At 36.8% G+C, this 16,643-nt stretch overlaps 1 protein-coding gene across 8 annotated transcripts in view; it reads right to left on the reverse strand.

Annotated features, from left to right (window-relative positions):
• PPP3CB (protein phosphatase 3 catalytic subunit beta) overlaps positions 1 to 16,643 on the reverse strand; it is a 66,542-nt gene that overhangs the window by 45,048 nt on the left and 4,851 nt on the right. For all 8 annotated transcript variants that reach the window (XM_036337095.1, XM_036337092.1, XM_036337088.1 and 5 more), the window contains exons 2-4: positions 5,507 to 5,707; positions 4,685 to 4,809; positions 1,825 to 1,936 (exon numbers count right to left, since the gene is read on the reverse strand). In XM_036337095.1, coding sequence (XP_036192988.1) covers positions 1,825 to 1,936; positions 4,685 to 4,809; positions 5,507 to 5,657 — 388 coding nt within the window. In that variant the 5' untranslated portion in view covers positions 5,658 to 5,707. The remainder of the gene's footprint in view (positions 1 to 1,824; positions 1,937 to 4,684; positions 4,810 to 5,506; positions 5,708 to 16,643) is intronic.

Below are 16,643 nucleotides of genomic sequence, written 5' to 3' on the forward strand. Positions count from 1 at the left end.
ATTTTGGGTATGCAGCAGATAGTCATAAAATATTACTAAAAATAAGTTCAATCTCTAAAAATAGCTCAACCCTTCACCTTTTAGGCCAAGTAAAGCAAAATTAGAACTATACTTAAAGCTAAAACAGTTTTAATATTTTATTTTATTCTAAGTGTCAGTGACTACTTTGTTGTTATAAGCAAGACTACTATATCATCACTACAAAACTCAAGGTCAATCCAATTAAAACATAAATAAAAGAAATATCTTTTTCATATGTTGAAGAAACAAAGGGGTTCAAGTCCATAACCAATGCTTAAAATGGGCAGTGAAGCTGAAAGTCAATATAACACAAGACAAAACTCTACCAAATCAAACTTGTCATTTACTTTTAAGATAGCATACTATTCTTTTACTCTTTTATACCTTTAAATGCCTAGATAGTTTGTTTTTGATGGAATTTGGGTGAGTAGTTTGTTAATTATTTAAAGAGAGGGAGCTTAGCTCCTATTTTCCTTTTTAATATTGTAACATTCAAATGAGAAAATCTATATCCAGCCAGCAGAGGTCCTAAACGGATAGTCTATTAGACCTGTTTTCCAGCATTATCCTATATAATAAAAGCCTAATATGCTAAGTGTCTTGTCGTCTGTTCAACCAATCAAAGTGTAATATGCTAATGATATGCTAAGGCCGCTCAACCGCTCGCTATGATGTGCACTGACCACCAGGGGGCAGACAGTCAACCGGCCGACCAGTCACTATGATGTGCACTGACTACCAGGGGGAAGATGCTCCAACTGGTAGGTTAGCTTGCTGCTGGGGTCTGGTTGATCGGGACTGAGCAGATGGGCCAGACATGCCCTGGAGCCCTCCCATGGTTCCTCCCTGGCTGGCCAACCTCCCGTGTCCCTCCTGAATCCCGATCGTGCACTGGTGGGGTCCCTTGGCCCGGCCTGCGCTCTCTCACAATTTGGGACCCTTCAGGGGATGTCGGAGAGCTGGTTTTGGACCGATCCCGCAGGCCAGACTGAGAGACCCCACTGGTGCATGAATTCGTGCACCAAGCCTCTAGTGATTTAATAAACATTTTAATTTGATTGCTTGGTTGCTTTTAGGGCAAATTTTAATTTGATTGCTTTTAGGTAAGGCATGGACTTTCTCATATTTATTTAGACTATCTGCCTGATCCTTGAAGTTATATGACTTTGCCTCGTCTGCAATTACCTACCACTTTTTCTTCCTTTACTGGAAGTCTCTACTAATATATCTTTACTGAATCATGTCTGAGTCTCAATAATTCTGAAATTACCTATTTTTAGAACTTAACTCTAAGGTTTAATTATTAACTTAACAACCACACAGCTATAAGGTGTGAAAAATGGCCAAACATTGTTCTATACCATGTGATTGCTTATAACTATTCGATTACCACTGCTATAATAATTTAAGAGAGAAATGGGGTACACATTACAGGCTAAGAATGCCAATTCATTAATAGCATGTTTCAAAAAATCTGCAATGATGACAGGATGAACAATTTGTTAAGAAATTTCATAGGAATGCCTCAATATTGGGGGACAATAATCGTCAATGCAACAACAATTTCGTTTTAGTTTTATCCTTCCTGTTAATATTACTATATATAAAACTCAAAACTGTTCTTAAGTACATATGTTAGAATAAAATGCCATTAAACACTAGAGAGTTCCTGACAATCTTCTTCAATTCTTTACATGTTTGTACAGAAAATCTGTTCTTATACTACAAAATCATCAAACTCTTACTATCCATGTCACCCAAAAAGAATGAGGAAGTGAAAATATTTCTGATGGCAGTACTCACATTCCTGTTTAAAGGTAAAATATTCAGTAAGGTGTCTGCATTCATGATTGCCTCTCAGAAGAAATAATGTGCTTGGGTATAGTATCTTCAGGACCCATAAATATAAGACACACTGCAAAAGAAAATGTTTCCAGTGAATTTATCTTATATTTGTGTTTAACTTAGTTGCTTGATCATTGCTCCTTTTCCTCTAACCCTATTACACTTACATTCTCTATTACTCATTATTATCTTTTTTCTTTGTTCCTAACTAAAATGTAAACTCCTAGAAAAGTACCTAGCCAACAGAAAAAGATCAATAAATATTTGTTGAATGAATGAGTCAATCTATTTAACTACTTTAGATTTACAAATTGTTTGCTGTAAAAACAATTAGCAGGTTGGTCTCTTTCTTAGGTAGATCAACAAATAATAATGTAAAAAATTATAGCAGCTAACATTTATTGAGTTCTTACAATGTATCAAGCACTGTAAAATTAATCCTACTCACTTATTTCTCTAACCCTATGATGTAATATTATTTCTATTTTACAACTGAGGAAACTAAAGCAGAGTTTAAGTAACTTGTCCAAAATCATGAAGCTTGTAAGTAATGGAGATAATATTCTGATCCTCTGATGTTAAGCATTAGGCCATGCTACCTAATGAAGGAAATAGCCATGTTTATGTTTATTTTGTAATAAACTAATACTTTCTCTAAATAGATTTAACATAAGAAACAGTCACATTTTACTTATTTGGTTAAAAAAATAAGGAAGGACTATTTACTATGGAAATAATCTTGGTTTATATTACATATATAAAAAGAAAAAACAAACTTTATTTTTAACAAGTTAAGGTCTACTGAAATATGTAACTATTCACACCTTCATTTTATTCACAAGAAGAATTAAACCAGAAAAATACTTATTAAAAAATATTAAAGAATTACCTGTCCTTCTTGCATATTTTGATTCTTTGTTATTTTCCTTTTATAACAAAATGTATTAAGAGCCAGCTACAAGGGCATACACACCACCATGTTCAGTTACCAACTAAGTTTCCTAAAAATGTGTATTGTTTTTGTCAAAGCCCCCAGTCTTTTTGTTAAAGACTATTATCTGTTTTTCTTGAAGCCTTGAGGGAAGATTGAGGGGGCTGATAATGAAACTATGAATGGGAGGAAGTACTCAGGATAATCAAGTTCCTAAGCGAATTTCAGTGGACAGAGTGCTGAACCCCCTTGGCCACTAGGTATCCTAGCATACTTCAGGGAGGTTGACAAAAAAACTGAAGAAAGGGATATAAACAATGGTAATCAGCATGGAAAGTCACCAGGTTAAGTCTTCAATATTTACCAGGAGAGGTGGGTTAAGCGCATAGGCTTGGAGTCAGATTGCCTGACTGCAGCTATTACTAACAATGTGACCTTGGGCAAGTTTACTTAACCTTTCCAAGCCTGCAATTCCTCATCTCTAAAGTGGATAAAATAGCAGTACTCACCTCATAACATTGTTGTAAGGATGAAATTAATCAATGTGTGTTAAGTCCTTAGAACATGCTTGGAACATATAAAATGCTCAACACAAGTATCTATTGGTAGACCTTTTATCCAGCAACTTTACCTTTAGGAATCTGTCCTACAGAAATAATTGGGCAAGTATGCAAAGATGCATAAATAACTTGGCTTAATGAAGCATCATTTGTAATGGAAAAAAACTGCAGAACACCTTAAGTATCTAACAATAAGGAGCTTATTAAATCTATTGTGGTTTGTTTATTCAATGGGACACAATGCAGCTATTAAAAATGATGCTGTATAGAACAGACTGTCAAATCGCAGAGGGAAGGTGGAGGTGAGTGGATGGGAAGAGATCAACAAAAGAACTTGTATTACATATGCATAACCCATGGACATAGACAATAGGTGGTGAAGGCCTGGGAAGGGGGGAGGCGGCAATAGGGCAGACTAGAAGGGGCCAATGGGAGAAAAAAGGGGACGTATGTAATACTTTCAACAATAAAGACTTACATTTTTAAAAAAAGAAAAAATGATGCTTTAAATTTATATTTACTGACTTGGAATACATCGCAGTATAAGGGTGTGTGAAAAAAAGCTAGTTACAGAAAAATATTATAATATAGTCTCATTTTCATTCAAAAAAGGAGAGTATATAAATGTCAAATTATGTTATATGCCCGAAATGTAATCTTATAAATTTTTTAAAATTTTTAAAAAGGAGATATATTAGAAAATACATATTGTTCTATTTTAACCTGATTTTATTTATATAATTTTTATTTATATAATTAGAAAAGTAAAAGTAGAAAAAGAATCATCTACCATTAAGTGATAATCAACAGGTCATTTTAATGCCTCTTAAGTTTTTAAAAACAAATGAATAATTTCAGAATACACAGGATTCCATATGATATACTAGGGGTCTTAAGAGCTACAGAAGGAGGAATAGAAGTACTAGGGTTTAAGCAATAAACGCATTATAATGTGCTTTATTTAATCAGAGAAAATTCAATTACTCTTCTTTCACACAGGTTAATACCTTTAGGGCTAAGAGAGAGAAATAGCACTAACTCCTTAGGGCTACTAGATAACAGGGCAATATAGACCCCTCAGTTTGCTTATAATTTCCACTGAGAAAAATGGCAATTATATAAACAGAGTAATACAGGGAAATTAATAGATTATTTTGAATAACAGAAGAGGAATAAATAGTAGCTTTACCTAAAAACATCAGAAAATACTGAGGTATTAAAAAGAACCCAACACAGGTACTCTAAGAAATTTATTTTACTAGGAATTAATGAAAATCATCTATGATAACACTTAAAAGCAAATCAAATGACAGTACATGATTATTACCTCTATACTAAAATAACCTCTGTCCACATAATCACCAAGAAAAAGGTATCGTGTATTAGCAGGGGATCCTCCTACTTCAAAAAGTTTCATCAGATCAAAAAATTGGCCATGGATGTCACCACACACTGAAACAAGAAGATTATTAGATATGAAAAAAAACCACACTCTGAAATAACAAATTTTACTTAAATTTTAATTTATTTTACATAAGGGATAGTATAAATTCTATCAAGACATGTCTGAGAAGGCAGTCATCTATGAAGAATCATGACAGGGATGCTATGTACCCAAGTGTTCATGTGCTCAAGATATAGAACAAGATGTAACAAAAGTAATAAACTTGAAGCCAGCAACAAAATTTTCATCTATATTTTATAAAGCTTCTCTTTAGAAAATCAACCATGTGTGTCTTAGGATGACAAAATTATAATGATGGCAGTAAAAACGCCAGTCTAACTCAATACTTTCTGTAGACTTCTAAATAATTATCTTTGGTATCTGATATGATATTTAGGTATTTGTCCCTAATGACAGAAAGCAAAGTAAATAAGTATTTATTGAATCAAACTGAATTATGGCCAACACAACCAATGAAACCTTCAAAATAGCATATTAGACTAACTTCTGCACTCAGATTATTTAGGATCATATTTATTCACTGAAAATAGGGGAAAACTTTAAAAAATAATGTAAATTCCAAGATAATGTCCATGTAATATTAATTTAGTATATGCTATGATTAAAAAGGAGACAGCTCTATATCAAGGCAATTAAATAATGGTGTGATAAAAAAAATAATATCCAAAACATAAATAAATGTACCTGTAATTGGAGCCTCTACTTCTATCATTGTTTTTTCTCTCCGAAGGATGGCAGCACCCTCATTGATAATTCTAAGTGCAATTTCTTCATCTACTCGACCTTCTTTTACTAAGTGGTTCTTCAGAACATCAACCCTAGGTATCCCATCCATATCAAATACTTCTTCAGATGTCAAGCGATGTGTTGGGGGGAAAGGGACAGCTGCAATTTTATTTTAATTAAGAAAAAATAAATCACTATATATTATATTAACATAAAACTAATAAATAGATCTAAGTAAATAAGAGTAAAAAATAAAAAGGTGGTTTTTGTTCTTCATTTATTGGATAGAAGTCTTAATTTTTTAAAAGCCTTTAAAAAAAGAGCAAAGTATACTTCTTTTTATTAATCAGTATATAACATTTTGTATGTTGAGAATTATTAGAGAAATGAATTGTCTCACAAAATTAAAGTTCTTTCAGGATAACCAGAGCTTTTTTCTTTAAGATAAAACATTTTTTTGGTAGAACTCTCAAAACATATCATACACTTTTCACCTTATATGAAGTACAATAAATATAACTTAATACTACATAAGCCTGAATAGACAGAAATCCCAAATATAAGGTGATCCACCATGTTCCTAATAAGAATATAAAAAACATTGTTTTCTGGCCAACTTGAATAGAAACTTTTAGGGATATAGATAAAACAGCCAAATGCTTTCTTATGAAATTTAAATTAATTTAGATGCATGCATAGATTTCAAACATTAATAAATCATGACAATTTTGAAATACTGCTTTTCTCTTACCTTCATGTTTCACAAAACACCCATTTGAAATAGTTATACACACCTTCAACATCAGTATATTCCTTACCATGGAGTCATTTTTTAAGTCGTCTAATACTTTTAAAAATATATATATATATATTTTATTGATTTTTTTACAGAGAGGAAGGGAGAGGGATAGAAAGCTAGAAATATCCATGAGAGAGAAACATTGATCAGCTGCCTCCTGCACATTCCCTACTGGGGATGTGCCCGCAACCAAGGCACATGCCCTTGACTGGAATAGAACCTGGGACCCTTGAGTCTGCAGGCACTCAAGGCTCTATCCACTGAGCCGAACCAGTTAGGGCTCTAATACTTTTTAAAAGCAAATTATCTTCACTTCCATTTAAGTTGTTTGAGAAAAAGCACTTTTTGAATATATGTAAAAGTGATCATTGAAAATTTATCCTAAGCTACAGTCTTAACTACTGAAATAATTGGCCTTTTTACTCCTGTAGTACATATATATATATATAGTTTACACAAGTAATCACCGACTATACTGTTTTAAGCTGATATTTTTTAAATGGAACAGAAAACAGGAAGGTATATTTTCAATGGTATCTAGCACAATTTGAAGTCATATATCTAGCAAAAATTACTATATATCTGTTAAGTTTATTTGATGCATTTTTCACTGAATCCAACAAGTGAGTTCTTTATGCATTCAAGATCACTGAAGTTGTTTTAGGCTCTTTATCAAATACTACTTTGTTTTTCAAAATAAAGAGAAATTTATAGTAAGAGTCTACATACAGACCAAATGTAAGGCAGCTCCCTCTTTTCTGAACTAAAACTTCTGGGGGGAAAAAAAAACATATGTCTATACAGTTTATAGTATTTTCTTAATGTTTCATTGTGATTAGCAATTATTATATAGAAGACTGGAAATATATAGGAACAACTGCTTCTTCATATTTCATAACTTGGAGTAACTAAAGAAGGGGGCTGGGCTAGAATTACATTAATTATGGAAGGAAGAATAATAAATAAGCACGTTCTCATACAAGGGAAAAAAAGAACTCGATCCTTTAAAAGTGCATATGAGGAAAAAAATTTTAGGAAAAACTCAATCCCTTAGAAGTGAGATAAGAACTGATGTAGAGGGACTGTCAACCACTTCTAAAAGATTCTGAAATCACCAATCCCTCTTGCTTTCTTCTTCTTTGTTTTGACACTTAGTAAAACAAAACTTGAACTTGCTTTTTTCCCCTTGATTAGAATACATTTATTCCCATTTCTTTTTACTACCTGAAACAGGCATTGAATACATTTAATTCCCCCAAATATACTATTTCTAGATTCTAGTAAAATAAAAACCTCTGCTAAAATATGTTTTTCTCCAACTAAAGATGAAAAAATCCAGCTGGTGTGGCTCCGTGGTTGAGCACTGACCTATGAACCAGGATGTCATTGGTTCCATTCCCGGTCAGGGCACAAGCCCAAGATTTCAGGCTCAATCCCCAAAGGGGGGTGCAAGAGGCAGCCAATCAATGATTCTCATTGTTAATGTTTCTCTCTCTCTTTCCCTCTCCCTGATATCAATAAAAACGTATTTTAAAAAATTACACAAACTATTATATACTAGTGGCCCGGTGCATGAAATTCGTGCACATTAAAAGGGAATAATTAAGAGGAAATGTATTAACATTGCTATTTGCCCTTTCTCTATAATAGAAGTGTCAGAGATGAAAGAAAATTAGTAAAATGTATATGAAAATCTTCCTCCTGTCAGAGTCAAGCCCCCGTCCACCTGTGTGCACCTTGAAATCACGTGAGACCCAGACCCAGCTGGCCCCACCCCCGTCAAGCCCCACTGGGCGGGGGTGCGCAGCCTCAGGTCCCCAGGCCCAGCGCTGGGCAGGGGGTGCAACCTCAGGTCCCCCGTCAAGCCCCGCCAGGTGGGGGGCGCAGCCTCAGGTCCCCCGTCAAGCCCTGCTGGGTCGGGGGGCGCAGCCTGAGGTCCCCCAGCCCAGCGCCTGGCATGGGGTGCGGCCTGAGGTCTCCCAGCCTGGCGCTGGGGCGGGGGGCGCAGCCTGAGGTTCCCCATTAAGCCCGCTGGGCCGGGGGCGCAACCTCAGGTCCCCCAGCCTGGCACCAGGGCGGGGGGTGCGGCCTGAGGTTCCCCGGCCCAGTGCCACGCAGCCTCAGGTCCCTACTGATCACTTGTTATGGCTCGTTATGGGAATCCTGCCTCCACTGTGGTCACAGCCATCTTGTGTTACGGGAACCCTGACTCTGCTGCGAGCACAGCCATCTTGTGACGGCATATGGAGTGAGGGTCAATTTGCATATTACCTCTTTATTATATAGGATGATATAACTAAATTTGCCTTCATCAGTAAACCAACTGTTTAAAAGCTACAGAAATTAACAATTGTTTACTCAATAAATCAAAAGTTACTTTGGGGACACAAAAATGAGAAGTTTAAATAGTTCTTAAATATAAATTTCTGAGATCAAGATAAAATCATATTTTTCTGATAAAATCAAGATAAAATCATAATCATTAGGCCAAGAGAATTTCTCAACACATTGTATGCGGGAAACGTATTTATACGTTTTACGTATTTATACGTTCTACCAGTGTAGTAGAGTACGGGACACGTATTAATACGTTTTTTATAGACTAGCAGTAGGATGCGGGTAACGTATAAATACCTAAAGTTATTGTAATTTTACTGAACGTTGCCATTTGCGCAAAAATGGCCCGTGCCACCTGTTAGCGCGCGATAAAAACTACCCGAAAACAATGTGTTAATCACTTTACTTAGGAAAACAGGCACTATTTAAGAGGCTGCATTCTAGATTATGTATACTTAGTAATAATCAACAATTCCACTAATAAATGAATTCTGTCAAAATATAGAACTTCTTAAAAATCTATCTGGAAGCCCCCACCCATCTTGGTCCAGTCAGCCAGTCATCAGTTGACACTGCATGTTTTCATGCATGTTGTGAAAGTCACACTGAGGTATTACCCCCTCTTTAACCAAGAGCCAAATGTATTTATGGGGTGGGGGGTGCGGGAGTGGAGTATAAACTGCCTCCATGCTCATCAGTAAGTTATCTATAGACCTATGCTTTTTCACTTCTTTTTCAACTCAAGGCACACTTTTGCATTTCAGGACCAGCTGGGATACCTTTTATTTATTTACTAGAGGCCGAATTTCGTGCACGGAGGAGGGGGTCCCTCAGCCTGGCCTGCACCCTCTCGTAATCTGGGACCACTGACTCCTAACTGCTCACCTGCCTGCCTGCCTAATCACTCCCAACACCTCTGTCTGCCTGCCTCATCGCCCCTAACACCTCTGCCTGCCTGCCTGACTGCCCCTAACCGCTCTCCCCCTGCCAGCCTGATTGCCCCTAACCACTCTACCTACTGCCTGATTGCCCCTAACCACCTCTGCCTCAGCCCCCACCACCAGGGCTTTGTCCGGAAGGACGTCTGGAAGAAATCTGGTCTAAATAGCATATTACCCTTTTATTAATATAGATTTTTTTAAGTCCTCAACTGAGGATATTTTTTCCATTGATTTTTGTAGAGAGTGGAGGGGAAGAGAGAAACATTGATGTGGGAGAGACACAACGAGAGGTTGCCTGGGCTGGGGATTGAGCCCTGCAACCAGGTATGTGCCCTTGACTGGGAATAGAACCCACAGCCCTTCAGTCTGCAGGCCAAAGCTCTATCCACTGAGAAAACCAGGCCAGGGCTGGAATACTTTTAAGGAATGGTTACAAGTTAAGGAGTGAAGAAATGCCACCCTAGATAAAAGTTAGGTAAAAATTATGGAAGATCAGTGTTGTTCTAACAACATAAACTGAAAGTGGAGAACAGGGAGTTTCAAAATAATATGTTTTAATATATCAGTACATAAGAAAATAAGAGGAAAAAGGCATGTGCTCTTTGGCAGGTAGGAAAGGAGCTTTAGCAAGTGGTCTAATCAGGCAAAAGAAAACTTACCAAATAGAATTTGGCCTAATAAGGTATTAATTATTGACCCTATTGGTCAATAGAGGGTTCAATATTTTTCATCAAAAATTAATATTATCACCCTAGCTGGGTAATTCAGTTCGTTAGAGCATTATTCCAATATGCTAAGATTTCAAGTTTGATCCCTCGGTAGGGCACATACAAGAATCAACCAATGAATACCTAAGTAAAACAACAAATCGATGTTTCACGCGCTCTTTCTCTCTAAAATCAATCAATAAAAATATTTTAAAAATTAATATTCTCAAATTACTACTTTGTTTGGCAACTTCTAATTTTAAAGCATTTCCATCTATTTTCAGGCTTTTAAGAGGTTTTTCTTTTTTATTTCTAATTCATCTTCAGTCCATTATTCCTGCTTTCCTAGGTTTTTCTTCCTATACATTTTTCTCCTTATTTTCAGACTATTTTTCCTGCTCTTCTATATTTGTGATAGGGAAAAAACAGAACATAAATGTATGTAATTGTAATGTAAATGATCAATAACTGAAATGGCTAAAATGGAGGATTAGCTGGGACAACCTAAAGGGCTATAAAATCACATCAAATCACCAAGTTTCTAACACTAGCAAACCTGATTTGATAATATTCATTTTGACCAAACTGTCCTGTTCAAAAACTTTCTTTAACCCAAATTTTACCATGATGAGCATATCTTCTTAGTAATCAATAACATTCACAGGGTATTTCATTCAGATTTAATGTACTGGTGCTAAAAAACAAGGCCTAAAAAAGATTTAATTTAGGAAGTTGGAAAAATAAACCAGGAACACAGATTGATTAGGGATGTGGGAGGGACAGAGATCTTACTTTTTCTACTACTGAGTAAGAAATCCTGAAAATTAATCCTGTTCCCCAAGTATAAGCAAAGGCTGCAAACGATTAGGCCCCCTGAGGCTTCCAACACCAATTGGGTTGCAGCCGGTGCCAAATGAACAACTTTACTCCAAAGTGCCATTCAGATGCCTGTGCTATTGGCAACGACGTAAAATGAAGTCCCCCCTGTCATCTATACTTCTGAATTTTTCTTTGTATTTTTTTTAACTTAAAAAAATTTTTTTTATTGATTTCAGAGAGGAAGGGAGGGGGATGAGAGAGATAGAAACATCAATGATGAGCATTATTGATTGGATGCCTCCTGCATGCTCCCTACAGGTGATAAAGCCCACAACCAGGACATGTGCCCTGATGGGGAATCAAACCATGACCTTCTGGTTCATAGGTCAACTTTCAACCACTGAGCCACACTGGCTGGGCTCTCTGTATTTCTTTCACTTATTCCATGCCATCCTCTGGCTGTTCTCCTCCCTCTGAATCTTTTTTACTGAGGCCTCTAGAATTCCCTTCACAAGCAAAAAAAAAAAAAAAAAAAAAAAATCCACCCCTCCCCGCCCCCATTTTACTCTTTGTTCAAAGAACTCTTGTCTTCATCTCTCTAGCTTAATTAAATCTTAGTTCCCCTGAAGGACATTTTCTCAAACACATTTTTCAAAGTGAACACTCCTCATTAATCCACACTCCACTACTCCAGCAGAGAAAAAAAGTTCAGTCTTTAGCTCCCCATTACCACTTCCAACATCATCACTTAACTGAGGCAAAAAACACCTCCTCCTTTGAAGTCCCTGCCTTTGTTAAACTTCTAGTCATCTCTCATATGAAACTCACAATATATAGGAATGAGGAGTAAGGGCGAATTACTTGTTTTGTGTTGTTTTTTCATGTTTTTATTGATTTTAGGGAGAGAGGAAGGGAAAAGGATAAAGAGATAGAAACTTTGGTCAGCTGCCTCCTGCACGTCCCCTACGGAGGATTGAGCCCAGGCATATGCCCTGACCAGGAATCAAACTGGCGACCTCTTGATTCATAGGTTGATGCTTAACCACAGAGCCACACCGGCTGGGCTGGGTTATTTTTAAGATCAGAGACTTAACTATGTTTATCTGCTCAAAGGAAAGACCCAATGGAGAGTCAGAGGCAGAAGAAACAGAATAGGGGGACATGCGTGGGGTATGGGATTCAGAGCACAGATAGAATGTTTAGTATTGGATGGGAGGAATACCTCTTCCCTGAGATAGGAAGAAATATAAAGGTAGCTATCCCTTATCTTGACAATTAAGCTTCTTGAAAAAGTAATCTACAACGGATATCTTCATCTTCTCACTTTTTGTCTATTTTCCTTTGGTCCTGGAAAACTGGGGAGGGAATTTCCCCCACTCCTCCTGGAATTACTATGACCTTTTCAATTATTCCCATACTCCACAATAATCAGAATACTTATTCCAAAATTCAACATTCTTGCCCTGGCTGGTGTGGCTCAGCTGGTTGAGCACCAAAGGGTTGCCAGTTCAATTCTCAGTCAGGGCACATACCCAGGGCTGTAGGCTCAATCCCCAGTTGGGGGCAAGCAGGAGGTAGCCAATTGATATTACTCTCTCACACAGATGTTTCTCTCCCTCTCCCTTCCTCTCTCTCTAAAATCAATAAAAACATTTTAAAAAATTTAGCATTCTCTTGTTTCAAGACAGGTTTCATTACATAATATCTAAATTCTTTATCCAAACATGGCATACAAGATTCTGTGATCTGACCCTTCCCTACATTTCCAACCCTCATCTTTTGCACTATCTCACGTTCCACATACATCCTACACTATGGACACTTTATTTTCATTTTTTAAATTACATCGTTTTTTTAAAAATGTTTACCTTGCATGCCTGTTTGGGGGTACACTATTCCTATCTTTTGCCTAATTTCTCCTTGTCCTTAAACTCATTTCAGTGTTCCCATTATTGAAAAATTTTCCTAATGTTTCCAGACGAGGTTAAGGTCACCACCTCCTGTGTGGTTCCATAGCATAACATTTGATGCACACCTATATCATGGCACTTAGCAACTGCACTGTAAATATGTTTCCCCCATGAGCTTATGAGCTCCTTGAAGGGAGAGGGCTGTCTTTCATCTCTACATACCTAGAGATTGGAACATAGGTAACTAGTGTTTACTGAATTGAAGATATACTACAGCTCCTAAAATATTTGTATATCTTGATACTAATTTATAGCGATAAAAACATAGTGCTTTATTTATAAAGTATTTTCACATACATAATCCTGTACGATTCTCAGAGACATCCCGTGTGTTTATAGGGCAGGTTTTATCTCCATCTCACAAATGAGATAACAGTTTTGACTCAAAGTATTTCAACTAACTGGGTTTGAATCCTAGCTCTACCTTAACAACCATGGTAGGGCCATGATTGCAACTGAGATCTTCAAATGCTAATCCAGTACCATCTGTCTTATACTAACGCAATGACAATGCTTTTGTAACTAAAAGATTCATCAGAAGTCTTCTTAATCATGAAAAACGGTCGCCAGAGGTAGAAGCATGCATTGGCCACATGCTCTTAAAGGAAAAGGTTCAATAAATCCTATAGTACTGTATTCAAAATTTCAAAGTATCCTTCGGGTTCCTTTTAATTTGTGGTGGTTTTGTGAATACAATACCTTCCCATCAAAACTGATTCCCTTTCCCAGCTTATTTTTGTTATATTACCATTCTCTGTCACTCAGACTTAAAATTTTGGTGTCGTTTTTTTAAGCTCCAAGTCCTGTTGGTTCTTCATATGCTCATTTTCTTACATCTCCATTACTGCAATCAATGTTAGCTAATTCAAGGTCTTACCACTTTGTGTACTAGAAAAATCTAAGCTCTACTTTTTCTCCCCCTTGATTGTGTAAAGCACAGCTCAATTAACCAACTCAAAAACTTTGGGTAGTTTCTTAAAGGGGAAAAAAGCCTGAAACTTATTTTCTTTTTTAAAAAAATTTTTGTCTGATTTTGAGAGAGAGAGGAAGAGAGAGAAACATCGATCTGTTGTTCCACTTGTTTATGCATTCATTGACTGATTTTTGTATGTGTCCTGAATAGGGATGGAACCCACAACCTTGGCGTATTGAGACAACACTATAACCAAGCTACCTGGCCAGGGCCTGGAACTTATTTTCAGGGGCCTTCTCAATTTGTCTTCACATGTCATTCTAATCTCTGCCTCTAAATTTAATCAATGTAATCAATTCCTAAAGCAAAATTAGCTGGATTATTGTTTCCTTTAAAAAGTTTTGCTCTTCCACCTCTTTCATTCCCATATCCAATAACTGATTCAATATATATCTACCGTTTAATATTACTCATAAGTTGTGTCATATCTGGTTTCTCTCTTTCCATTAATTCATGCCTTGGTCATTCTGTATTTGAACTACACCATTAATCTTCTGACACCCTGATTTAAGCCTCTCCTCTTCTAACATTTTGTTCTACACAATACCATATTAGCTTTCAAAACTAAGATATTGGATCATTCCTCTACTTTGAAACCTTCAACAATAATAATGGTGATGGCTACCATTGCTGAATACTTATCATGTGCCAGGCCAGACACTGTGGTACATACTCTACCTCGACTATCTTCATTAATCCTTCAAAACCCCCATAATATTACTTCATTACCTCTACTTCACAGATGAGAAAATTGAGGCTTAATGATATTAAGAATATTGTCCACAGTAAAAAGGTTATTAAGGTAGAGCTAGGATTCAAACCCAGTCAGCCTAACTCTAGAACCTGTGTTCTTTTTTTTTTTTTTAAATATATTTTTTTATTGATTTTTTACAGAGAGGAAGGGAGAGAGATAGAGAGTTAGAAACATCGATGAGAGAGAAACACCGATCAGCTGCCTCCTGCACATCTCCCACCGGGGATACGCCCGCAACCCAGGCACATGCCCTCGACCGGAATCGAACCCAGGACCCTTCAGTCCACAGGCCGACGCTCTACCCACTGAGCCAAACCGGTTTCGGCAGAAGAACCTGTGTTCTTAATCATTCAGAGGTTATACTGTTTATTAGCTCAAGTCCTAGCTTTTCAGCTGGTGTACAAAAGATCCCTCCAACTTCATCTCCTGCCATTACTGGGCAAGCACTTTACAGACTGTCACATATTTCACGCTTAAGAAAAAACACAACTCCATGCCTTCCTGCTGCTGTTTGTGCTACCAGAAAATATTTTCTCTACCCAGACCTAACTTCTACCTAGAGAAATTCTACTTGTCCATTAAGGCCCACCTCAAAACATAAGACTTGGTGATGCTTTCTCTCCAGGTAAGATAGTCAATCCCTTTTTTACAGCTCCAACAGCACTTTGTGCCTAGTTCACTGTATTATTTATTACAATAATGTCTCCTCCTCTAGACTGCCAGCACTCCAAGAGAATCTATCTAACTTAATATATTTAATTCCCCAATGTCTAATATAATACCTGGTGCAAAGCACGTACTTAATAAATGTTGTACAAATAACTGGTTCCAATCCTCTACTTATCTGAAACCTACCCATCCTTCAAGGCCTTTTTACTCCTACACAAACTCTTGCTAGACCACTCCAGTCCAGAGTCATCACAGCCTCCTTTGAACTCAAATAATTGCTGGTTCTGCCCCTTAGCTCACATTTATCAAACACACCTGTCCATATGACATATAACCTTTCATGAGTACTTATTTCTTCAAGAACCAATACTGTATTTTATCTTTTTACACTTGTTTTTCTACAGTTTTAGCATATAGCAGGCATTTAACAAATATCTCCCATTTGATTATTTGAGGTATCAAAATAAATTTTACATACCAAACAAGGATATCCAATTAGCTTCAGCTTATCTTATCTCTGTGTATAAGCATTTTTATGATGAAATAATGTCATATGATTGGCAGTAAAACATAACTCATTTAATAAATCAAGGTTCTTTTCACTAAACTTCCTTACAACTTTTTTGAAAATGTTTTTATTTCAGAGAGAGGGAGCGGGAGATAGAAACATCAATGATGAAAGAGAATCATTGATCAACTGCCTCCTGCATACCCCCTATTCGGGCTCGAGCCTGCAACTGGGGCATGTGCACTAACCAGGAATCAACCGAACTGCAGCCTCCTGGTTCATAGGTCGACGTGGAACCACTGAGCAATACCAGCCTGGTGTTTACAACTTCTACCAATTCATTCAATGGCTCTGGAACCTGAAACCTTTGCCTCACTAGTAAGCAGCTGTATTTCCTCCTTGGCATGTTCCTTCTAAGATGTCTTGTTACCACAGTGTGTTCTCTCTCTCATACACACACACACACACGCACCCTATTCTCTGTTCTTTTGCTTTCTCTAGGACACATAGTACTGAAGAATTATTTTAGTAGGCTTAAGAATTTAATGGGGGTAGAAAAAAAATTAAAAATCAATTTTAAGAGTTATCTTTTTACATAAGCAAGTCCACAAAATACCT

This window comes from Myotis myotis, unplaced genomic scaffold (genome assembly GCF_014108235.1).
Source record: "Myotis myotis isolate mMyoMyo1 unplaced genomic scaffold, mMyoMyo1.p scaffold_m19_p_15, whole genome shotgun sequence".
Lineage (NCBI taxonomy): Eukaryota > Metazoa > Chordata > Mammalia > Chiroptera > Vespertilionidae > Myotis > Myotis myotis.